This window comes from Aythya marila, assembly GCF_965140915.1.
Source record: "Aythya marila genome assembly, chromosome: 8".
NCBI lineage: Eukaryota > Metazoa > Chordata > Aves > Anseriformes > Anatidae > Aythya > Aythya marila.
The window spans coordinates 11,587,062-11,611,469 of NC_139049.1; the positions used below are offsets into that span (position 1 = coordinate 11,587,062).

General features: G+C 57.2%; 2 protein-coding genes across 2 annotated transcripts; one reads left to right on the top strand and one right to left on the bottom strand.

Moving 5' to 3' along the window:
* Window positions 1–6: 6 nt before the first annotated feature.
* IER5 (immediate early response 5) lies at window positions 7–1,071 on the bottom strand. Its single transcript, XM_082766587.1, is given in 2 exon segments — window positions 7–563; window positions 565–1,071. Coding segments are annotated over 2 exon segments (753 nt in total). The 5' UTR covers window positions 976–1,071; the 3' UTR covers window positions 7–221.
* A 9,601-nt stretch (window positions 1,072–10,672) lies between these two features.
* Window positions 10,673–24,112, top strand: STX6 (syntaxin 6). Its single transcript, XM_082766026.1, has 8 exons — window positions 10,673–10,743; window positions 13,327–13,507; window positions 14,108–14,191; window positions 16,012–16,074; window positions 17,655–17,777; window positions 18,989–19,095; window positions 20,405–20,499; window positions 21,998–24,112. Exons 1-8 carry the CDS (start codon window positions 10,709–10,711, stop codon window positions 22,072–22,074), a joined length of 765 nt encoding a protein of 254 aa, XP_082622152.1. The 5' UTR covers window positions 10,673–10,708; the 3' UTR covers window positions 22,075–24,112.
* The last annotated feature ends 296 nt before the right edge of the window (window positions 24,113–24,408 follow it).

Below are 24,408 nucleotides of genomic sequence, written 5' to 3' on the forward strand. Positions count from 1 at the left end.
GGCGCCAGCGAGGGCGGAGGCCCGGCCGGGAAGGGGAATTCCGGGAGGGCAGGGCCGGGGGCGCTCCCAGGGCGGCTGCCGACGGCCGGCTCCCGGCGAAGGGGAAGTGCTGCGGCCCCGCGGGCCTTCCCGTGCGGCCGGGAGGGAGAAGGGGGGTCACCCCCGGGCCCGTCTGTCCTTTTTTTTTCCCCGCGGAGGGGCGAGTCTGTGCGGCCGGCGCGTCAGAAGGCCACGATGGCCGTGCTCCACGGGTTGAGGGTCCGCAGCACCGGCTCGTCGCAGCAGATCTGCCCCGGCTCGCTCGCCGCCTCGGCGGGGGTGGCCGCTGCCGTCTCGCCGCCGTCAAGGGGCGGCCGCCGGCGGCCTTTGGGCTCCTTGCTGAGCAGTCCCGAGAAGCTAGAGCCGAAGATGCTGATGAGGCTGGCCACGTTGCCCGTCTCCATGTCCTCCTGCTCGCCCTGCGGCGGCGGTGGGGGCGGCGGGGGCGGCTCCTCCGCCTCCCTCCGGGGCTTCTTCACCGGCGAGCCCGCCTGGCCCCTCTCCGCGGCGCTCCTCTTCCGCGGGGCAGTGCGGAGGCGGCGGGGCGCTGGTGCTGGCGGTGGCGCTGGCACAGTCCTGCCGGGAGGCCTCGCGGTTGCCCTCGCCGGCCGCCGAGGCGCAGCAGCAGCAGCAGCCGCAGCAACAGCGCCGCGGCCGGGGGCCCGGGCAGGCCGCGCCGGGCAGCCTGGGGCCGGCCTCGTCCTGCGGGGGCGGCGGTGACGGCGGCGGCGGCTCTTCGGGGGGCCCGCAGGCGGCGTTGGGGGGCGGCTCGGGCGGGCAGCCCGGCTCGCTGAGGTAAACCTGGCGGGCGCTGCGCAGCACCAGCGACACCAGGAGGTTCTTGTGCAGCTTCAGGCCGCCGCGCTGGCCCCGCGCGCTGTAGATCTTGCCCAGCGAGATGCTGACGATGCGGTGCGCCTCCAGCTTGAACTCCATGGGGGGCAGCGGGGTGGGCCGGGGCCTCCTCGTTCCGGGGCCGCCTGGTTCCGGGCCCTCCGCTCCGCGCCGCGTGTCCGCGCTCCGCCCGCTCTCGCCGCCGACTGAGGCGAGCCCCACGCGCGCGGCCGCCTTTTATACCGCCCCCGCCGCGGCCAATCAGGGCGCTCCGCCGGCCGCTCCGACCAATCGGCGGCCGGCCCCCGCGCGCCCGCGCCGGCCAATGGCGAGGCGGGGGAGCGGGTTCGAAAGCTCGCCCCGCGGAGAGGGCCCTTAAAGCGGCAACGCCGGGGGGAGGCTGGGGGTGGGCCCACACCGGCCATAAACCTAGGAGGAGGAGGAGGAGGAGGAGGAGGAAGAAGAAAAAGAAAAAAAAAGGAACAGCAGCAGCTGAGTCCAATGTCAAATGGGGACAACCTGCCCTTTGCAAAGCATTCCTCCCCCACCAGCCCTTGCTGCCACCCACGGTGCACCCCAGCCCGCAGCGGTTCTGCAGGGGCACAGAGATCCACAGGTGGGAATTTGGGCAAACGAAACGTTTCTTGGAAAAAAAAAAATTAAAAAAAATAAAAAAAGGAAAGAACAAGCCTTGTTCTGTGCAGAACCAAAGTTTCGCTACCGGCCTCGACTGTCTTGTGGTGCTGGAGAAGGAACTGGCGCTGGCTGGGGAGGGGGAAGCACGCCTTTGGGTGCTTCAAGGAAAATGTGCCCAAATTTTGGCCAGGAACCCAGCAGAACCCTTCCAGGGATGGCTGAAAGCCCCCTGCAGCTCCTCTGCCCGCAGCCAGCCGCTCCGTTTCCCCTATGGATGAGGTTCGGGGCCGGAGCAGGGGCCTCCCTCCCCAGTGAGCCACCACCGCCCGCGATGGAGGCGGCACGGAGAGGCAAGAAGTGAAAGGACGGGCCCAAAATTAAGGAAGTTAAATGTGCCGCCCTGGAGTATCGGTTTCTATCTGCGGAGTTCCCGGCCGACACGTGACAGCTTGCTGCCACCTTTGTTTTTCACGGGGACTCGCCCCCAGAGACCCCAAAACGAGGCAGCCACGGGGCAATGGGGGCAGCTGATGGGGGCAATGCAGAGGATGAGGGGAGCTGCTGCAGGGCGAAAAAAGGATGCTGTAATTTTGCCAGGGAAAAAAAAAATAAAAAATAAATTAAAAAAGGAAGGACTTTTCCACTCTGCAGGAATTTCTCTGCCGCTCTGCACGCTCTGTGCCAGCTCCCTGGTGCACGCAGCTCATAGCCTGGTCATGGCATCCCGGCGGGCAGGGTTTGAGCCTTCCCGACCGACTCCTGCCTCCGTGCTTTGTTGATAGGGGCTGCCACCATGTCCTGGCCTCCAGGAGGGCCAAGGGGGTGGCTGGTGAGAGCGGTAACAAAAACCAGACAAAGACTCGGCCACAGAAACATCAAGACACGGTTGGCACAGTGGGAGCCTTCCTGCCCCCAAAACCCCAAACGTGTGTTCTCCTCCTGTCAGAAAGCCCCAGACGCTGCTCTGGACGGAGCACAGCAGCCGCCTTGCCCTTCCTTGAGAGGCTGTGGAGCAAAGCAGGGCAGCGGAGCAGGGCTTTCCCTCCCACACCCGGCGTGGGAGGCCGGAGGAACGCGGGCCGCGGCGGTGGGAACCGAGCGCCGCCGTCGCTGTCCTCGGCTTTTCGGACCTGCCGAACCTGCTCCCGCGCCTCCCAGGGCCAGCAACACCCTTGGCCTGAGCCCTCGGGTCAGCCTAACCAGCCGGGGCAGGTCTGGGCTGGGATATTTGGGGTGGCAGTCACCGCTCCTCGCCCACGGCCGGTGTGGCTGCCTGCCCGCCGGTGCCTGTCCGCGCCATGTCGTGGCCCTGGGAAGCGAGGCCGAGGGGTTGCGTGGCACTGAACGGGATGCTCTGGGACCCCTCGGCTGCTTGCAGGACCCCCTTGTCCTCGGCAGACGTGAATAAAAGCAAGAATAAAGCCACGTGTCATGCATTATTGGTGAGGGTCCTTCTGATGCCACCGGCCTGACTCAAGAGCAGCGGCTCCCGGCCTCTCCGCGGCCCGAAATGAAGCTGAATAAGGGCAGGCAGGACCCGGCACGGGGATCCGTGCTGAGTAAGAGCTGAGCAACCCGTCCTGCTGCTCGCTGCCTCATCCCCATGACACGAGGCGACATTTCTCACCCGTGGCCGCAGCCTCCCAGCCTGCAAAAGGCTCCCAGGGGGAGAAAAGCCCTGCCCGACCCCAGCTGCGTTTCGTGCCCTTTGCAAAAAGCAGCGGGGTCAGGGGGCGGCTGCTTTTTTTGGGGGAAAAGAAAAACGTGGGAGAGGAGCTCTCAGCCAGCCCTTTTAACGCAGGCGGTATTTTGGTGCCGGCTTTTCCCTGCTTTTCCCTCCCAGGCTGATGTCACGCGTTAGGAAATTGGAGGCAGCGTCACATGGCAGCCTCTGAGGTCAGCTCCCGCGCCCGGGGCCGGCTTTGTTGTCCGGCTGTCCGGCCGTTCGGGCCGTCTGTCCGGCCGTCAGCCCTCAGCAGGACACCCACGGGGGTCTCCCGGAGGTGCTGGGTTCCCATGAGAGCAGGCATCACATCTGTCCACCCGTCCACCCATCCGTCCATCCATCCATCCGTCCGTCCGTCCATCCGTCCGCCCCCCATGTCCCCCCCCAGGTCACCGGGGGATAGGAAAAGGAGGCGGAGGAAAGGGTGTGACGAGCCAGAGGCGCTCTAATCTCCGCCTGGGATCTGGAAGGGGCTTTGGCAAACAATTAACAATCTCCTCCGGCTCAGCTGCCCCGTTCCTGAAATAGCCGGGGCCGGGGGAGGCGGCGAGGGCTGCCAGACAAAGGTGGCCCCCGGCTGCGAGCTGCGGCGGGTGGAGGAAACCCGGGGGGCCGAGCAGCGGGGAGCCCACAGCCCCACCTGGAAAGGCAAACAATGCCAGATAAAAGAAGCTCGGGACAGGAAACAGCTTGTGGTACAAATAATAATTGCAGCGGGCCGCGCGCGCCACCAGTTTATTTTTTATTATTTTTTTTTATAGGCGTTGAAATCTGCCTTCAACATCAGCGCTGGGGGACTGGAGCACTGCTGCCTCGCAGCTGGGAGGCCTCCTGAAGCCCCAGCAGCGTGGGCTGGGTGGTTTTTGCTGTCTGAGAAGGCAGAAAGCCCTCGGAAACGGGGTGGGTGAGGGTGCTGAACGCCTGCCTGGAGGTGGGAGGCCAGCCTCGGGTCGCCCCGGCCATCTGGTGCGCAGCGTGGCCTCGCCGACCGGCAGGGCTGCGGATGTGGTTGCCGAGATCCTGTTTCCACAGCGGCGCCGGCCCTCCGGCAGCCAGCCCCGCGGCTTGTCACCAAATGTGCGCCGGGCCCCGGGGAGCGAGCTGCAGCCAGGAGATGGAAAAACCTCACGGCGAGACCGCCGGTGGGAGCCGGGTCTGCTCCTGGAGGCACGGGGTGAGGCTGCTCATCGCTTCGCTGGACTGTCCCAGCATTATTCCATCACATCATCCCTCTTCTCTTTGGTTCAGGATAGGGTTTGTGGGATAGGCTCTTGCTGGGGTGAAGATAGGAATGGGATGCTCTCTCACCAGCAGTGGGGCTGGGATAAAAGCCTTCAGGCAGAGAGCTTCCCCGAGTGAAAACGGAGCCTCAGGGCAACTAAACCCCTCAGCAAACCCAGGCTGACAGAAACCTACAAGGACACGGAGGAACATTTCCAAATGGATTCATACACAGCCCCAGCCTGAGTTCACTTCTAGATATCTGAAACCATTTGTGTCAGACCCCCGCAGGGTGCAGGGGGAGGAAGAGGCTTGTTTGGGGTTGCTTTCCACCCCCAAAAAATCGATGATTCACGCGGATGCAGCCTCAGCCTCCCGCGGTCGGATGTCAGCAGCTGATCCCCCAGGGTTCCCAACCGTCCCGGTTTATCCCTGTTTGAAGATAAGGTCGGAAGAGCTCAGAAACACCCCAAAACACAGCGAAGAGCACTAACCACTAAGCACCGCCGGGTGAAAACCAAACACAACACAGAAGCGAAACGACGAAATCAATACAAACGTGAGGCTGAAGGGGAGGAAGCGGCTCCCTCAGCTTCTGAGAGCGCCAATGTACCTGCCCTGTAAACCACAGCAGAGCGTGTTCGTGCAGCGCAGCAGGGTGCTAGAAAGCAAAGGGTTTTTCCGGGGTTAAAAACCCCCTTCCCATCAGCAGAGATGAGAGCGCCGATACCCCAGACGGGCAGCACTCCTACGCATCTTTTTCTCACAGTGACCTGGGATTTCCCCCTTTCCCCCCTGCACAAATGATTTAACATTTTCCCTTTCCTCTCCTCTCCTCAAGACCCGTGACCCGGACCCCTTGACCATCAGAAATCCTGCTGCTTCCCCTAGGGCAACCTCTCCAAACACAAAAAGGGGAAAAGCAATAAAAATAAAAGAGCCCCACACCCAGCTATCAGCTTCTTCAGGCAGCCATTTCCCTTGGAAAAACGTGGCCCCACATCTTCCACTGTTTTATGAAATTGGCTTTGGTTTCCTGGGGAAAGAACGCATTTATTTGTCCGGGGTTTCCTATCAGACAACCCTTCTATTGTAGTCCACCTTCCTGTACTTTTTTTCCTCTCTGATATGGCCACAGTGGGCCCCGTGCCATTTCCAAAGAAGTGCAGAGGACCGTGGCCCGTGGCTCTCGCTAACCCAGCGAGGCAGATGGAGGGATTCTCCAGGGAATAACCAGGGCCACGCTGGGATGCAGGTTACAGACAGCCCTTCGGCTTCCCCCGCTTCCAGCTCGCCGAAAGCATCGCCGGAGCAATTTGCTCTGCTGTCTCACCTCAAGGGATGCGCTCCCTCCTTGCCAAGCACAAAGCAGCCTCGGCAGTGTTCACCCGGCACAGGGTTAAAAAAAAAATCACACATTAATTGTGCAAACTCCACACAGAGGCGAGCGAAGTCACAGCTGAGCACACTGCGGGGCAGACTGCCTGCCCGAAGGAGTCGCAGCCTAATTATTTCTTTCCTCTCCCTGCGCCTCAATGTCACCTTCCTTTTAGCTGGCGGGCGAGTGCCGGCTGCAGCCCCGTGCACATCCCAGAGCGCAGATGTGGCCTCTCTTCCCCTGCTTCCCGTTGAGGCGCGATGGGGAAGGCTGCACAATGCCTCGCAGCTGTTCTCCTGCGCCTGCTCCAGCTCCAGGCTAACAAAAGGGGGGTCTGGTGTCGGCGGGACTGGCTGGCAGAACACGCCAGGCTTATTTAGAGTCCAAAGGCACGGGGACTTCCATGCCCTCAGAGCTGCAACCGCCGAGAAGAGCAGCACGGGCAGAGCAGATCCTCTCTGTGTCCAACCCTTCTTCCTGCAATGAAGGGAAACGGCAAAATGTAATGTCTGTGCCTGTGCTGACTCCCCCTGTGCTGTTTGATCTGTGCCCCTCTCCTCCTGCAGGGACCTTCCTTGGGCCACCGTGCCCTTTATCTGTGTTGTGGGGCTGACTCTGGCAGGGCCTGAGGTCAGGGAGAGCAGCCTCAGGACAAAAATCATCCTCCACGGACATGGGGATAACCAGGAATGGTTCAGGGTGAGGCTGCCAGAGGAAAATTCCTTCTCATTTCCTCCCAGGATGGGTTCACTGGGTGTGCACATGGGTGCCCCAGACCTCCCATTTCACATCACCCACCACAGCAGCACAGCTCCCATCCCTAACTGGAGTCAGCCCGGCCTCCTGTCACCAATCTACAAGGTAACCAGGGCTCTGGCAACCTCGTTACTCAAGTAACTTAATCACTTTTTAGCTTGAGACAAGCCCTCAGCACCACTGGCATCCTGCGGCAGGGAGTTCCAGAGGTTTGCCCTGCAAAAAAGTTATGCCACCTTTGCTCAATTGCATTTCTCATTTTCCTCTTCATTAAATAACCGTTTATTCAGGCACTGTGAAGAGGAAAATTAATCTTCTGCCAACCAATACTTCTTCCAAAGAGTCATCCTGAATCCTCCGTGAATTACCACCTTGCTGCTGCTCATTTACTCCATACCTAATGGCATTGTGGACATTTTTGTCCGGTTGCCCAATCAGTCTCTGCACAGACAGACCTTTCACTGTTACGAACCCATGCTAGGGTGAGGCTATGGCACAAAACCAGCTTTTGCTGAACAGAGGGCACACGAGGGACAGCAACAGGAGGAAGGCTGTGACCACAAGGAGAGCTGCGGTCAGGCTCCACTCCTTCCCAAACAGCAGAAAATCCAGCTGCAAGCCCATGGGAACCCACTCCATCAGCTCTGCCTCACCTCACCCCTTGCAGACGCATTTCTTGATGCCCCTGAGACCTTCAGTGCCGCACGAGGACCATGTCTTGTGCCCTAAGAAGGCAGAAACCCCTCTGATTTACTGACATCTCCCTGCTGTCTCCTTAACCCATGCGCAGCCCAGTGCCTTCCAGCTTCTGCCTCTCGCTGGCCCTGCATGTGCGCCTGGGAGCCTCCAGCACCCAAGGCTTCTTCTCAGCAAGGAGCTGTCACCTCCTGGGACATTTTTTCTTTTAATACCTCAGTCGCCGATGACACACGACCGCACCTTTCGGGCCTTGTGTCGTCTGCCTCCTTTTCACTTCACAGTTCAGTCACCACAGGTTTCTAAAAACAACACGACACCTAATGCTTAGCCACAGACTAGTGTTTCACGTCAAGTTACCACAGGCTTAATCCTCTTCTCACAACCACCATTGAAAATCTTCAACAACTTTGACTAAAAATGCAAATGAGGAGATAAAAAAAAAAAAAAAAAAGAAAAGAAAACACAGAAGCATCTGAAACCCATTTGTGCTTTATTGCTTCTTCCTCTAGCTGTAAAACCTTGTCTGTGGGGAAAAAAAAAAAAAAAAAAAAAAAAACGAACAAAAAAAACACCAAGCACCTATACTTTTGCAAATTCAGATTCAAACCAAGGCAGCTTTTCCCCCAGAATAATAAAAAAAAATCTCTTCCACATCAAATGCATGTTCTTAACGCCAGGCTACCAGCTAGCATGGGATCACACGCACAGCCCTGCGCGTGTACAGACACGCCACAAGAATTTTCCCGATAAAACTTTCGGTGAACCCAGTTCTTCTCTGCAGACAGTTTGGATTTTGACGAGCTGGCACTTCTCGCCGCAGAAGCGTTTAATCAGATCTTTCCTGACCAGTTCTGCAGCTGTGTGCCACTTGCTGTGTGCTCCTCTCCAGCAAGGAATCAGCCGAGCACGAGGAAAGCTACCGAAAAGCTCCCCAATGCTTCCCAGACAGAAATCGGAGCTTCTCATGAGCAACAGCAAAAATGTGCCCATTTTGAAAAAAGACAGCAGTGCAGTTGGAGTGGCTTTCATGTGAAAGACCTAAATAATTTGCTAAATCATGTAAATGAATTTCCAGTGTCAAAGGCTGCTTTTTTTCTTCCTGTAAAGTCTGCAGCTTCCCTATGTTTCAGTAGTGCCTCCATATTTTCAGCCTTTGGCAGCTCTGCAAAGCTTTACACATTTTCACAGACCAGTAAGAACCATTATCTACGAAGTGAGTGTGTAAAGGGTTCCTAAAATCTATGAAAGGACTTCTGAAACTCTTTGCTAGTAATCTTCCAGGTTTTTCCCTGTTTCATTCACAGCCTGGAGAAGATTTCACGGGATGAGAGCGAGTTGAAGTGCACAGCCGGTGTGCACCGAAGCAAAAGCGCTGCGAATTGCCCCCGCTAGCCTTTCACAAGTGTTTGAGCAAATCTAACCCTGATAACCCTCGGTGCCCTGCTCAGCACACACCACGCCTTGAAGTGCACGAGCAGACCACCTACGTAACCACCACAACCAAACCCGAGAGCAAAAAGCGACTCCCTGGGAGGCTCCGACATGCTCCGGCTGCCTCCGAGGGGTTTCGCTGGTGAGGGCACACGTTCAGGCACGAGGGGGATGTCTCTGCCATGGCATCCTGCGCCTCCAGAAGTGGTTAGCACACAACATGATGAGAAACACGGCCTCTGCTGGGACATCTTCCACAGGAGGAACCCAGAATTGCCGAGCAGCCCCAGGCTGACCCACGCTCCCCTCTCTTTGCTGTTTTTCCTCCTGTGCCCAGGCAAAAAGGCCCAAATGACTGGAGCAGGAGGTGAGGGCTGCAGCACAGCACGGGGAATTATGGCAATGGGTTGTTTTTTTTTTAGTGGCAGCATGATGACTACAGCAAGGGAAGGCAGAAACGAGTCCTGAAAAAAGAGAAGCTTTGGCAGCTGGGCAGGGGGAAGGCAGGAGCTTGGAGGAGCATGAAGCACAGGTGGAAATCACAGGCTGATCGTGGGGCCCTGCGGAGCATGAGGTCTTTGTGGGACAGGGACAGACCTAACTGGCTCAGCATCTCCTTGGGGAAGCCCCTGCTCAGCGCAGGACTCATTTGCTCATTTGTCACGGCACGTTTGCCGGCGTGGGAAAGAAGCCGTGCAAGGCGCAGCGAGGACCAAGGCAGGCCCTAAAGCCACCCCGCGTTGCACCACACCTGACAAGCTGCCTTTTCCCAGGCGTGGGGCTGGCCAGGGCAGGAGGCAGCTTTCTTCCCTCGCTCCACAAGCTGCAGAAACCAGTTTTACATGCGTCGCGGCCTCCCCACCCCACAGTCATGAGTAAGCGTGCTGCGGTTGCAAAAGCGACCTCCCCGGTTCCCATGCTGAGGAGGCATCTCTGCAAATGGGTTCGGAGCCTGCCCCGTAAGCAAAGCAGCGCTGCCTTTGCTAGGGGGGCTGGACCGCGGCCACGTTAGGAAGGAGCAGGTAGGGGCATGCCCTTTGGTCAACAGGGCCAAGATTTGGGGGATTGCTGCTGCCTCTAGAGCCACCATGAGGGCCAAGATCTGGGAGATTGCTGCCTCCTCAAGACCCACCATTGTGGCCGAGATTTGGGGGACTGCTGCTGCCTCCTCAAGAGCCCCAGAGGGGCCAAGATTTGGGAGATTGCTGCTGCCTCAGGAACCACCATTACAGCCAAGATTTGGGGGATTGGTGCTGCCTCTAAAGCCACCATGAGGGCCAAGATCTGGGGGATTGCTGCCTCCTCAAGACCCACCATTGTGGCCGAGATTTGGGGGACTGCTGCTGCCTCCTCAAGAGCCCCACTGGGGCCATGATTTGGGGGACTGGTGCTGCCTCTTCAAGAGCTACTATTAGGTCCATGATTTGAGGGACTGCTGCTGCTTCAAGAGCTACCATCGGGGCCAAGATTTGGGGGAATGCTGCTGCCTCAGGAACCACCATTGCGGCCAAGATTTGGGGGATTGCTGCTGCTTCAAGAGCCACTATCAGGACCAAGATCTGGGGGATTGCTGCTGCCTGTCCCATGGGACTGATGTTCCTCCTCTGCCAGCTTTTCCAAGCCCAGGGCTACCAGTACCCATAGCAGGGAGCCCCACGGTGGAGAGAGCAGGGCTGAAGGAACAGCGAGGGGCTGGGGCTGGAGGAACCCCAGGAGCTGCCCCCGGTGCTCCCCCAACCCCATACCACAGCAGCTCCGTGGGGCACCCTCCCACCTCCCCATCATCCCGGGGCTGAGGGGCTGCCACGACCCTCTTCCCCCAGCACCCTCCCTTCCCAAACCCACATCAGAACTGAAGGAGAAGGGGACCCCAAAACCCCTCAGGGCCCCGGGGGCCGGGCTACCGCCATGACGGGGCGGAGCGGGGCCGGGGCGGGCGCGCATGCGGTGCGGGGAGGGCGGCCGGGGCGCTCGGCGGCGGCGCCATCATGTCGATGGAGGACCCCTTCTTCGTGGTGAAGGGGTGAGCGGGGGGCAGGGGGGGCTGAGGGGGTCTTGGGGCACCCGTCTGGGGCTTGGGGGGCGAGATCGGGGCCGGGGAGGGGTGAGGGAAGGAGCGAGGGTTGGGATCTGGGGGGGCTGCGAGGTGTAAGGCGAGGGGTGGGGGGGAGAGGGGTTGGGGTGGGGGGGAGAGGGGTTGGGGTTTTGGGGAGAGGGGTTGGGGTTTTGGGGGGCTGCGAGGAGGAGGAAGGGGGTGGGGGTGGCTGTGAGGGCTGAATGGGGCGAGGGTTGGGGTTTGGGGGGAAATGAGGGGGAGGAAGGGGTGTGGGGGGAGCGGGGAGGGTTGGGGGGGCGTCAGGGTTTTGGCACTAAAATAAATATGTCCCGGCTAAAACCCCTGACTGGGGGGCTGCGAGGGGAAAGGTGAGGGGGAGAAGAGGCTTGGGGGGGGGTCTGGGAGGAGGAGGGCGAGGGTTAGGGCTGGGGGCTTGGCGAGGATGAGGACGGGACGTGAAGGGGAGGAAGGGCATCCAGCCCCACGCCCCCCCAGCTGTCACCCCAAAGCTTATCCCAGCCCCCCTGGATGCCCCACACACAATCTCAGAGCCCCCCCAGTGCCACCAGGGGGACATCTGGGGCTCCCCTGCCTGCCCGGGGGCTGTCCGAGCAGCAGGAGCCCCCGACGGCAGCTCCAGCTCCGCAGGCACAGCCCGAGGCGAGACGCAAGGCAGAGGAGGGCTGGAGGTGTGCGTGCTGCAGGTGCAGCTCCTGGCACGCCGGCGTGGTGGCCCAGCTCCCAGCCAGGTGGCAAGGGCTTGAGAAATGTCACCCAGCGGTGAGCAGCTCACTTCCAGGTCACCCCAGCTCTAGGGGTGTCCCTAAAAACGCCAGAGCCCGCTGTGGGTGGGGAGGGAGAGAAAGCGCAGCGAGGACAGTGGCACGGAGAGAAACCAAGCAAGGGGAAGGCTGAACAAAGGCAGGCACAAAACAAAAGGCGGTGGATGGAGGCCGGAGGAAAGGAAAACCATAAATAACAGGGCGAAAGCACCTTAGCCAGCGTCTAAAATTCAGCATGGAGCCACCTTCAGCTCATGCCGTGCCGGCATCAGGCTGGCACGGTGCTTAGGGCAGAAGGGGAGCAGTGGGAGCAGCCATAAAAGCGTGAGAGGTGTGGGAAGGGCTGCTGGTGTGGCCAGCAAAAACAGATCACTACCAGGTCGAGCTGGTGCTGGGGGGGAAAAAATAGGAATCACCATGGGTGGGGAGCAAACGGGCTGTCAAACTTTCCAGAGAGATTCCCGCGTCGCAAGGGGAAGGGCTGGGAGGGGAGAGGGGACCTTCTGCTGCTCCCGGCGTTAATTATTAGCCAGCAGATTGGGGTGGAAGGGGTTGGTGGTGGCTGGGCCCAGCCACAGTGTGTTCAGTTTGCTTTCCTGGCGTTCGTGACTCCTCCCATCAGGACATCCAGCTTTGCGTTGAATTCCTGCTCGTAGGTACTTCCCCAAGTACGCTCAGGTGAAAAAAAAAACAACTTTTGCTAGCAAGTAGCGGAGGGAACAAAGTGGACCAGGTCCTTGATGCCAGCTGCTGACTTCAGGGCACTGGATGTGGCAGACGTGGAGCCACAGATGTGCGAGAAGAGGAGGAACACTTCGGGGTGCAGAGAGACTTCAGCTTAGGCAACAAAACTGAGTGCTTCAGGCCATGGTGCAAGGTAGAGAGAGCTGTAGCCCTCATACCCCTGCAAGGGCTGCAGGGTGCAGACATGATTCATCCACTCTGGGCTTCCCCCCACGGATAAACTCCTTTGCTGGATAAATACCTGCATCTTACCTGGATGCTGTGTGCAAGCTCTTGGGCTGGTGGCCACCTCTCCATGGGCTATCACAGCAGCAGATTTGCCTGCATCCCTCATCTGGGCTCCCCCTGTACCTATAAACTGCAGCGTTGGGTACAGATAATGGCACGTACCGATGGTTACCTGCTGCTCGCCCCACACCACGAATGTTCAGGGCTGGCAGCAGAGCCGGCGTTCCCATGCCGTGAACGCGCTCGTCTCCAAAAAGCTTAGAGCAGCAGAAAAGACTTCTGTTCCCCAAGCCAGCCTACTAGAGCTGTGTATTTTTTTAATGTTAAATTAAAATAAACAGTGCTGCACTCAACAGCCTGCCCGACTCTATTGTGGGGACGGGTTCCTGTAATTTTGTTTGCCCTTGGGGTATCCTGCTCAGGTAGTCAACAGTCTTTAGAGGAAAGCTGTTGAGAGGAATGCAGAATACTAATTGCCGAGGAGCAGCCTCGTTCAGAGCTCACACTGCCCTGTCTCGCCTTCACCACACTCAGCAGAAACTGCCCCAAAAGAAATTGGTCCTTTCGTTAATTGTGGGAGCTGAGCTGGAAGTTGTTAGCGCTCATCGCTCCGTGCTTCAGCAGGAGGCCAGGTTGTCCTGTGGGTAAATCCTTATCTTACAAAATCAACTAGAGATGGTTGAAGGAAGTATGTCCGGGAGGAGGCTGCGCTTCCAAACTCTTTTGGACGTGGTGCTGCCCCAGCGTGCCTGCTGATTGTAATCCCGTCACTTCTCTTTTATCACCACGACTGCAGGGAGGTGCAGAAAGCTGTGAACACCGCCCAGGGGCTCTTCCAGAGGTGGACAGAGCTCTTGCAAGATCCCTCCATCGCCACACGAGAAGAAATCGACTGGACCACTAATGAGCTCAGGAACAATCTGCGGAGCATCGAGTGGGACCTGGAAGACTTGGATGAAACAATTAATATCCTTTCCGTGGTCCTTTGGAGGTTGGGGCATGCAATTCCTGGGTTGTAATGAACAGCTGAGCACCAGTGCTTTCTAGTTGTTACTTTTTGCAGAAATCAGGACTGTTTGGGATTGAATTTTGCACATTGCTCAGCTTTTCTCAAACGGCAAATGAGAAATGAAGGCAAATGCGTTCAGCAAAAGGATTTCCCCCTGCCTTTTTGTTTTCCTTTTGACAAGGTGTATTATAAGGTGCTTTGTTCTAAAGAGCCTGTTGTGCGGTATGATTTTGGGTTTCTGTGTAGTCAGTCATCCTCTAGGCTGGCTTCCAGAATTATTCCTTTTCCCTTGTGTTCAGCTGAACACTCCCGAAAGCGCTGCAGAGCACTGGAGAACCAAAAAAAAAGCAAGAGAGAAACCTCATGCTGGTGCACATACCATGCTGAACATTGCTGCCGTGCCTTTTTTCCTCCAGTGGCTGGTAGTTTGCTAATGAAATTTGGGGAAAAGGCGCAGCACACTGGGAACGTGCTGCTTCGTAGACTCCCTCCAGGGCAGTCGGTGTGTGTGTGTGTTCTGAACACTGCTGACGGGGACTCCTTGACTCGCTCCCTACGCATCGTCGAGGCAAACCCTCGGAAATTCAACCTCGATGCCACGGAGCTGGGCGTGAGGAAAGCCTTCATCACGAGCACGCGGCAGGTGGTCAGGGTAAGGACCCGAGCACCCGGGATGGGAGCAGGGGGGTGATAAGGTGGTTAAAAGGAAGGGAAGCTGGTGTCGGTGCTGAACAGGGGAGGAGAACGAGCCTGCTACCTGCCTGCTCTCAGCCTTCCTCTTCCCCAGTGCTCCCCTCCAGGGGCTGCCTGAGCACGCTGCTGTTGTACCGATGGACCTGGCAGCCTGTAGAAATTGGAAAGGAAGCCTCGAAACCCCTCTGCCTTGCAGGGGGGACTGCAGCCTCCCTTCGGAGGTAAAGGAAGTGGTGACTGTCCTGAGCTCCTGTCGCTGGTTTTCAAAACCAGAGAGTCCACTTTGAACACGGACAGCTGTTTAAAGCCTGGTGTTACTTACGTGGTGACTTCAGCTTCCTACTGCTGCAAAACAGTCAAAACAACCATTAGCTCTATTTTTAACTCGGAGAAGATGTTTTTTTTTTTTTAGTTTAAGCTCACTCTCGAATACCAGTCCTTCAGAGGGAGGCAGGGCTGGCAAAGTTCTGCCCGCTGGGCAGCGGTTTCACACAGCTCCATGCTGGAGGCAGCACTGAAGAGAAGCTCAGCAGCACCTGCAGGAGCAGAGGCGTTGATTCACGTAGTGGTTAGGGAGGATTCAGAAGCAAGAGGGGGATTTTTACAACCTGGTGGTAATAAATAGAGAAGGAAACATCTTCCCAAACATCTTCTCCCTGCCTGGTAACACGCTGCTAGTTAGGAAGTGCTCTCCCTATTAATAGCTACGCTGAGCGTAGCTTACTTTCTGCTTTCCCTCATGATTTGGATGTTCCTCCTCCACGAGCTGCACTGCTGTGGCTGGCAGCAAGCTTGTTATCCTACCTGCAGCCCTGTGGGCTGGATGCAGCTCTTACGGTGAGCTGCCTGGGATCTGATTCTGAAAACACACCGGGCCCAGCAGCGGGCATGTGCTCGCTGCCTTGCCCTTGGTGCAGTCAGCTCCCCAAACAAACAGGATGAGGCAAGCCTGCTTTTCGGGTCCTCTTTTCCTGACTGAAAACTGCTGGCTCATGGGTTTTGGAGCAGCGTCTCTTGCTGTTAAATGAAATCCTTCACTGGCGTTGCGCAGTTGACTTCCATTTTCCACGAGGGGGGATTCATGCTGCAAAGCAGGCTGTGCGTTAGCCGCTGAGAAGTAACTGAGTGGGATCTGCTGCTCCGGTGATGTAGCACACATCTCTGAACAGTAAAACATACCTGGTGACATCAGCACTGGATCAGCATCATGATCAGCATATGCTGGATCGTATAAAAACCATAAAAACTTCATGTTGTAATTGGTGGCTTTCTGTGGCTAGCCATCTTCTACAGGAACTCGAGCAAAATTGAATTCGCAAGAGACCAAACGCAGGCACAGTCAGAGAGGTGGCCACAGGGCAGGACATCTGTCTTGTCCTATGCGATAATAAACCCGATGCAGCTGGGAATAGTGCAGGCTGTAGGCTTCCAAGACGTTCAAGGACATAACTCTTCCTTACAGCCTGTCAGTGGGAACGTTAGTGTTACACAAACCACAGCCTTTCTGGCTGTAGCAGAACAGAACGAGTAGTAAATAAGGAATATTCTCAAAATACCCTACTGCCATTGATCCTGATGTTAGTAAAACAATGAACCGCAATGGAGCTTTTAACAACGTTTTTCCAGACTCATCAAAACTGAATGTTTTCAAAGAAAATCTTTCTTCCTCCACTCCCCCAAAGAAAGCTTGCTGGTCATAGACAGCCTGGTAATCAGACTGAAGCTGCCTGTCGTCTCAAATCTAATGCTCACGTGCTACTTCTTTCTTTGACCAAACAGGAGATGAAGGATCAGATGTCAAACTCCTCCATGCAAGCACTGGCTGAAAGAAAAAACAGACAGGTGAGAATCAGAAACGGGCAAGTTAAGTGACTGCAATGGTTATTTGGTACTTTTAAAGAGTATTTTAAAGAGGATTTATCACCTCTAGCACCTGTTGTTTTTAAGATAGGTGTTAGGGGAAACTTATTTCCATATAGTCTGGGGTCCCACATCATAAGGTAGAGTGCATAGCATTGATCAAAACTCCCTAAAAGCTGTAATTACAATATTTATCCCGTTTTGCAGCTCATCCCCTTAAAACCCTTTATTCTGGGAAGGGGTTTGTGTGCTGCAGTAAAGCTGTGTGTGAACCATGCCTGTCTTGCTGACCTGAGAGCGCTGGTTCTCGCAGGCACGTTGCTGCCCCCCTCCTTCAGGCCTGGCTGCGAGCAGTAAGTCACCACTCACCATCTGTCTCTGTCTCCAGAAATGGTTGTGTACAACCGTCAGCGTTGCATCACCCTGTGGAAAGGGGAATCTCCCTCAGCTACAGGAGGAACAGAGTCAGAATCCATGCCTGTAAATGTAATCCTCTGTATTTAGGAGCCAGGACAGCACATACCCTCACAAATAGCTACTGGGCACAACAGTGTGGGAAGATGGAATTAGTTCAAGGAGTCTCAGGTTGTCTGCGCTTGTAATCTAAGGAACAGGAACAGATGCAGCTTGTGCTTCTCAGCTGATGGGGAAACTGTAAGGAGATCTCTGCACTGACTCCCAGAGCTGCCTCTAAAAATTGGCATGCTGTTCGTACAACAAACTTACCTGACTGCATCAGTCTTACCGCTGGTGGCAAAAAGGACAAAATGCAGCAAGCTGCTGAGGCACAGAGCTGATTCCAGAGCCTCTTAGAGGCTTGATTGAGGCGCTTGGCGAAAAGCAGAGAAGCAGAGCCCCTTACCTCCAAGTCTGTAGCTGAGTTTTGCTGCTTTCCTTTTCTTTAAGCTCCTGCTGGCTGCAGGAGACCATATGGCCCAGCTCACGCGGCGACATCTGGTCAGGAAAACTGATTTCCCCTTGCCGCCTTCCTCTCCCTTCCCCAGCCCCTCGCCTTCCCTCCAGACCACAAAGCCTGAGCTGTGCTGGGCTGCAGCAGCTTTTCCAGGAGGCTGGCTTTCGGCTGCTGGTGACCTGACCCTGGTGGGCTGGGGCTGCCAAACAGAGGCCTTTCTGTGCAAGCTGCAGCAAAACTTCCTTCCGGGGCCCAGCTGGGAAGCCACATCTCTGCTGGCTTTGCACAAACCTCTCTGAGGTTGCAGAGCAGGTAGCAAGCGTGGTCTGGTGTGCTGGCAACTCAGCAGGGCGCCAGAGGAACGGGTAACCTGAATCGAAGAACACGATGCGTGAACCTCCTGCTCACTCTGTCGGCCGTGCTGCAGCTCTCCCCTTGCTGGAGCAGTGTTTGTGCAGTATCAGGCTGCGGAGGTTTCCCACGCTGACACTGCATTGTTTTAGTTTGTGCCAGCACTCTGAATAGCCACAGAGCAGGAGGAAAAGGATGCTGTGTGAGCGGACGGGAGCGCTGCTGTGTCCGCTGCGCCCTGCGGATGGGCTGCGAGCAGGCACAGGGGTGTTGCTGAGGGGTCTCTGCCTCTCTTTAGGCACTCCTGGGAGACAGCAGCAGTCAGAGCTGGAGCTCGGGACCTGACAAATACAGCCGTCTGGACCGGGAGCTGCAATTAGCAAATTCACACTTCATTGAGGAGCAGCAAGCTCAACAACAGGTAAGGCAGCTGGCACCCTGCAGCCCGAATGGCTCTGCCTGCCAAATGGGCGGCACGGGGATGGGGCACGGGCTGTGGGAGCCAAAAAAAGAATTCCAGTCCCTGGCTGGTCTGGATCCAGGAGCCTGACAGCCGTCGTCTGAGCTTGCAGCATATCTCCATGCGTGTGTTCCACGTACGGTGCAGCTTCGGATGTGTCTTGGCGCAGTTTTTAACCGCTGAGGCTTCAGTCTTCTGCTGCGTACAGGAGGCAATCTGGAAGCCGTAGCGTGCGAAGCTTTAATAGTGCAAGGACTGCCGAAATCCTTGGGGAAGCAGAAAGCTCTCAGCCGGGAGGGCGCACATTGCTCACACAACTTTCCCTCACTAAAAACCGAGCTGGCTGCTTGTGCTCTGCTGTTTGTGCCCATCTTCCTCAGAGCAGCGAGGGAGCAGGAGCACGTGGCAGCTGCCTTTTCCTGCCTTTGTCAACATGAGGTTCGTGAGAAAGGCTGGGCAAGAAGCCCTGGCAAGGTGCTTCCCTGGAGCCGGGGGAGTTTGCCTGGAGCAGAGCCCAAGCAGCACAGACCGCCCTGCAGCAGCCCACCCAGGCACAGGCCCTTAAATAGGCCACTTGCAGCAAAGTGCTGAAGCTCCTGACGCTCACCACCACCCCGGCTTTCAGGCGAGCCTTACCTAGTGACTGGAGGAAGATAAACAGGCTCCGAAGTAGGTAACTAGGGTAAACCAAATCCTCGGCGTGATTGTGCCCTGAAAGTGACTTAAAACATCAGCAGGCCTATTCCTGGGGCAGGCGGAGAACCAGACTTGTTATTTTTAGCTGCAGAAGCTGCGGCAGCCTCGGACTTGCATTAACCCCCTGGTAACTGCAGAGTGCTCCGGGTTAGGCACCAGCACGGCTCCTGCTGCAGGCACAGCAGAGCTGGAGGAGGTTTTGCTGGCCAGGTCCTTCACAAAACCATCTCGGCGGTGAGTGCAGCAGGGAGGGAGCACGGCTGAGCTGAGGCTGAGTTTGCAGGCAGGGTAGGGGAGGCTGCAGCCAGCTGGGGAGGCTCTGCTGCTGCTGCCACTTCTCAGGCATTTCTTAGAAACACAATCCTGGAGACCTTGGTGTGTTCCAGGCACCGCAGTGGTGCTTGGCCATCCGTCCAAGCAGCTGGCCCCGATGCAGCAGACCTGTAACCGCCCGTTCCCTTTCTCCTTGCCCCCAGCTGATCGTGGAGCAGCAAGACGAGCAGTTGGAGCTGGTCTCTGGCAGCATCGGGGTGCTGAAGAACATGTCGCAGCGCATCGGCGGGGAGCTGGAGGAGCAGGCAGTGTAAGTGGGAGACCCAGCACCAAAAACCCCGGGGCTGGCTGCACACCTGGGGTCCTCGCTGCCACACCTCTGCCCCCATTCAGTCCCAAAATTTCCCAGTCCCCCGGCGCCGTCTCTCCTAGCTCGTCCCCTCCAGCACCCTAGACTGCCTTTGATTTCAGGCAGCAGAAAGCATTTCTCACTGCAGCCTGCAAGGATCCAACCGCAGTCTCGTTGCCTTGAAAGCCTGCACCTGGGGCAGGTTTAGCTGCCAGTTTGCCTTGCCTTCTCTCTTACTCTTTTAAACACCACCCCTAAGGCACGCAGTAATGCTCCTTGACTCCAGGCAGGCAGCAGCACCGAGCAGCTGAGGGCAGGCACTGCCCTAACAGGAACACTGGGTGCTTCCCCCTCCGCAGGGCTTTGTGCTACCCATGGAAAACTGCACGGAGCTGCTCAGAGCTCTGCCTTGCCAGCCCTACAACATGCAGCACAGAGCTGCCTTCATAGCTAAAGCTAAAAATAACCCTCACCCACACAGAGGGTTAAAGGCGAGCTCACAAAGCCATTTGTATCCTCCCATTTACGTACAAATTGGATTTCTTTTCCCTGTGCATGGCCTTTGCAAACAAGAACATAAAGTTTCCAGTTAGGAGACACTGGGAGGGTTGGTTTGGCTGATGGGAGGCCGGAGGGCGATGCCCCACCTGACGTGATGTCTCTGGTGGACAGCAGGAACTTTAAACCACCTCCTGCAGGATTCCTGCGAAGCAGGTCGGTGTGGTGGGGCCCTTTCTAGATCACCACATAAGTGATCAGGGCTTGCTAGACAGATAATTAAGGCAATACAAGTTTTACAGCTCCTTGTTCTCCACCAAGAGAAGGTTTAACAAGTGCCCTAGAACTCCAACTGAGGGAAGCCGTCCTTTTAAACACGTTAAGCTTTCAAGTCCCACTCACTGGAGATGGCTGGGATAGCCGTGATGCTGGATGTGCTCGTCTGTCTTCAAGTGGGTTCTTGGCACTAACAAAACAGCTTCAGAAAGGCTTCAGAAAGGCTTCCAGATCGTTGCAGCTGCTGTGTGGAGGAACTGGAGGGGTAACTTCCATACAGAGCTTAAGAGCACCCTAAAAGTGCTCTTCCCACCACAGCAGAGCTGCTGCTCCAGTTGTCGTTCCCGCTTTGGGTGCTTTCAGGAAACCAAGCTGCTCGGCTTTTCTCTGCACTGATCAACTTGGTGTTTTGATCAGCATGTGTGGGCACGCCGAGCAGCTCTGGAGGCACGTGTGGCTTTGCTTGTTGATGGGTGCCGTGCTTGTCTGTCCCCAGGATGCTGGACGACTTCTCCCACGAGCTGGACAGCACTCACTCGCGGCTCGACAACGTCATGAAGAAGCTGGCCAAAGTGTCTCACATGACGAGCGGTAGGTCCTGGGAGGTGGGAGAGACAAGTGCTTGGGTTTTATGGCTGGGGCGCTGCCTGCTCCCACCCACCCAGAGCCGAGCAGAGAGGAGGGAGCAGCTCTGGGTGCACAGAAGATTGGAGACGGGGAAGATTTCCAAAGCTTGCAGCTGCTCGTGCCCAGACGCTGCTCTGCAGCCTGTCCTCGGCCTTTGTTTTATTTACAGATGCCTTTCTATTTATGTTCTTACTTCTGCAGTGGGAAAACCCCCTTCCCAGGCGATAGGAGGGAAGGCTCTGCAGCCTCCTGCGCCGCTTGCACGTTTCCCAGGCCACCTGCTGAGCAAAAGCTCTGGAGGTGGCACAAAACATCGCCACCGCCCCCCTGCTCCAAACCTCGCCGGCCCCGGGGCTGCTGGCGCCAGCCCTGCAGACGCGGGGACTGTCCGGGGACTTTCTGGGCTCTCAGCGGGTGGAGGAAAGAGGCGAGGGAGGCCGAGCTCGTGAGAAAAGCCCTTAAAAGGCTGCACCCGAACCCGGTGGGCTGGCGGCTGGCCGGGCGCCGCGGGCAGAGCAAACAGGAAGCTGCTGCCTGCCGGGAAGTCCCCGCCGCCCTCCTCCCTCACCCCTCTGGGGGCTCGTGTAGCTGCTGGAGGCAGCAGCGAGGGCTTCTGCCCTCCCAGACGTAGCCAGGGCCCGACAGCAGCTGCGCAGCCTCGCGTCCCACCCCCAGGGTCGGAGCTCACCCGGGGAGAGCCAGGCACCACACGAGTGATGTGGCTTCTGCGGGGCGGCCCCGGCTCGCGGCGTGACTGTGGCTGGTGCCGGGAAGTCGGCGCCGAGCACGAATCCAGATGGGGGAAACTTTCACTGCGGGAGCAGAACGGTGTCAGACGGCGTAGAGCAGCAGTGCAGGGTGGTGGTTGAACGCTGGAAAAGGCACGAGGATGTATTTCCAGAGGAAAGCCAAAGTTTCCCTTCTGGTGGTGTGCTGAGCGCCCTGGAGGCGGTGCGGTGTGGAGCATCTGCAGAGCACGCACGGGGGCTGGCAATTTGTAGAAAATACCCTGGGGAGACTCATTCCTGGCAATCTTCTACGGGGAGCTGCAGCGAGCTCTTCCCGGCAGGGCTTTTTTTAGGAAGCTTTCACTGCCCCCTTCTTTTTCCTCTAGCAAGCAGGTTACTCCACAAACAAGCGGCAACACACAGCGGCCCCCTGCTTGTTCTTCCCGATCACTTTTGGAGCAGCTTATCAAGTCTGCTTGAACTTGATTGGGGAGAAACTTCAAAATGGCACGACTGTCCCAAAAACCAGCAGCATCCTGGGGAACAAGCGCTGTCACCCCGTGAGGAGCCTGCAGGGGACATGCTGCTTGTCCTGCTGTTCAAGGAGCTGCTCCTTCAGCATTTGTGGCTTCTTTAGCTTAATTTGGGGTCCTAGCAGTACGGTGAAGAAAAGCTCTCCCCTGGTTTCCCTTCGGTGTTAACGCAGGGGGTCTGACTCTTCCTTTTTCTTCCAGACCGACGGCAGTGGTGCGCGATTATCGTCCTCTTTGTCATCTTGCTGGTGGTGCTCATCCTGTTCTTCGTCCTGTGATGGACTGAACTTCCTCGGACACCTCTTCTCCACCCCCCCCTCCCCTTGTAGCATGGGGAAACGAAACTCTCGCCGTTTCCGTCCGCCCGGAGCTCCCCGTCAAGAAAACCTGCATCTGGCTCTCACCTTCCTCCTCCGAGGACCAAGGCTTGGCTCTGCCCACGTCTCACCTGGCCCCGGGGAGGGCAGAAGGAGGGCAGGAGCAGCTTGTGGCTCCCCCACAAACCCGGGGGGTGCTCGCCAGCCAAGAAAGCATTCCCAGGAGGAGCAGAGCGGGGCCGTGACACCCCACGTGAACCCACGGCCTGGCTCAGCACCGCCCCGATGGCACCGAACCGGGATTCAGCTCCCAGACCCCTCGGCAGGAGCTGACACGCTGCAGGTCGGTGAGCTGTGGGTGTAGTGTCCCTGCCACCGGCACGAGGGGTGCGATTGGAAACCCCACAGCTTTAATCTTGGGTCGCTGAGAGCTGGCAGCCGGCCGTGTGCCCGAGGCTGGATTTCTTAAAGCTTTTAAAATCGCCTCCTTTGTTATACAAGCCTCTAAAGCTCATTGACTGATGCTTTCTTTGCCCTTGTATGACTGAGTAACTGCTTCTGTTTAACAGCTGCTTCCCTTTGGCAAGTGATTTGTCAGGTCTGAAATAACTTATTTTTTTTAAGGAAAAAAAAAAAAACCTTTAAAGATTTTTTGATGACCATTTGAGCCCCATTCTTTCTGCAGATGCAGGACGCCCTCTCAGAGGAATGGAGCTTAACTATGTATTTTAAGTGCGTATGAACTTGTAAATAGGATGTCTTAATTTTTTCCCAACTGATATTTTTTTGGGAACTTCCCTCGTAAGCAACCAAAAGCCAGGAAAGTCGAAGCTAGGCCACGCTTCTGTATGGCTCCCCAGTCCTTTTGTTACCTTGGGGTTTGTCACCCCGATGGGCTCGGCCCTGGTGGATTAGGATGTAGCCAGGTAGCCGATACCAAAATGAAACAAAGCTCACCCTGGCAGTATTAGTGGGGAGAAATACAGGTCCTGTGCTGCAAACATTGACTACAGAGATATGGGACGGCTCCTCTGGAAAGAAGAAACTTGCTAAAGCCTGCTCCCGTATTTAAGGGTGGTTTTTTTTTCAGGAGGGAAAGATGCCACACGCCAGGCTGACTTCCACCTTCCATCTGGCTCTCAGATGGGGCTGGGGGAGGAAGTTAGCTGGTGCTGACACTAAGATTCCTGCTGAAACTGCAGGCCATGCCCCCGGAGTCGTACTCCCCATAAGGGAAACTCAGCCCGGGCTGGACCCTGCTCCCCCAGCGGGGTTTTGGGCTCTGTTGAGGCATCTGCGTGGTCCCTCCTTGCAGGCACACGGCGGCTCCGTGCCTTTCCCTGCCGTGCCAGGGCGGCTTCTCCTGCATCCAACGCACACGTGCCCTTCACGCCAGCCTGCACGGCCGACCGCAGCGGTTCCTCTGTCCCTGCAGAGCATCTTGCTGCTTTTGGTTACGCTGCTGGCTCCTTCCCGAGGCTGCCTCTTGCAGTGGCTGCACTTGGGCTCAATCCCTCTCCGAGAGCAGGTTTCCTTGGAAGTCCGTGGTCATCCTCCGGGCGCGGGCACCACGCGGTCCTGCTGCTGTCCCCGCCAGCCTTGTTGTTACGGAGAGGATTTGCATCCGAGCACCCGGAGCTGCTCACCCTCGCTGCGTGGGACTAACGGAGCCGTGCCCGTGGGCCTGCCTCCTGCACAGCGCCAGAAGCCGGCTCCAAAACGTGCTGGGGAAGGAGAACGCCGCCTCCTCTGCTCCCCACGTTATTTTCAGCTTGGTCCTGTGTCCTCCAGGAGCAGCTCCTGATGCTCCAGGCAGGACCACACTCCTCAGCCCGTCGTGCTGCCGGAGGGCAGCCCAGCCGCGGCGCTCGCGTGTCTGTCCACGTGTCCCTGCAGTCTGTTCCCCCTGTACGTTTGCTTTTCCTGTTGGTGGTGGTGCTCCCCTCTCCTTTACTGCTAAATAAACGCGTTGCTGCTGCCCGGCGTGTTGCAGCAGGGGAAATCATTGGTTGCTCTTGCAGAAATCCTTGCTTTTGGGGACAAGAGGGGGGTCTCCAGCTGCCCAGAGCCGGACTGCAGCAGCTTGATCCCACGGGTGGCTGGCGGTGTGCACCATGGGGGGGGGAAAGCTGCCAGCACCTTCAGTGCAAGACCAAAACACAGCCCCCATCCTCACCCCAACATCCTCACCCCGACAAATCCACCTGCACCCCACTACTCCACGTGCCAGGAGGGAGCTCTCAGCCTCCACAAGGAAGGGACTCGTGCTCCCAGGGAAGCTCTGGGGGCAGCCAA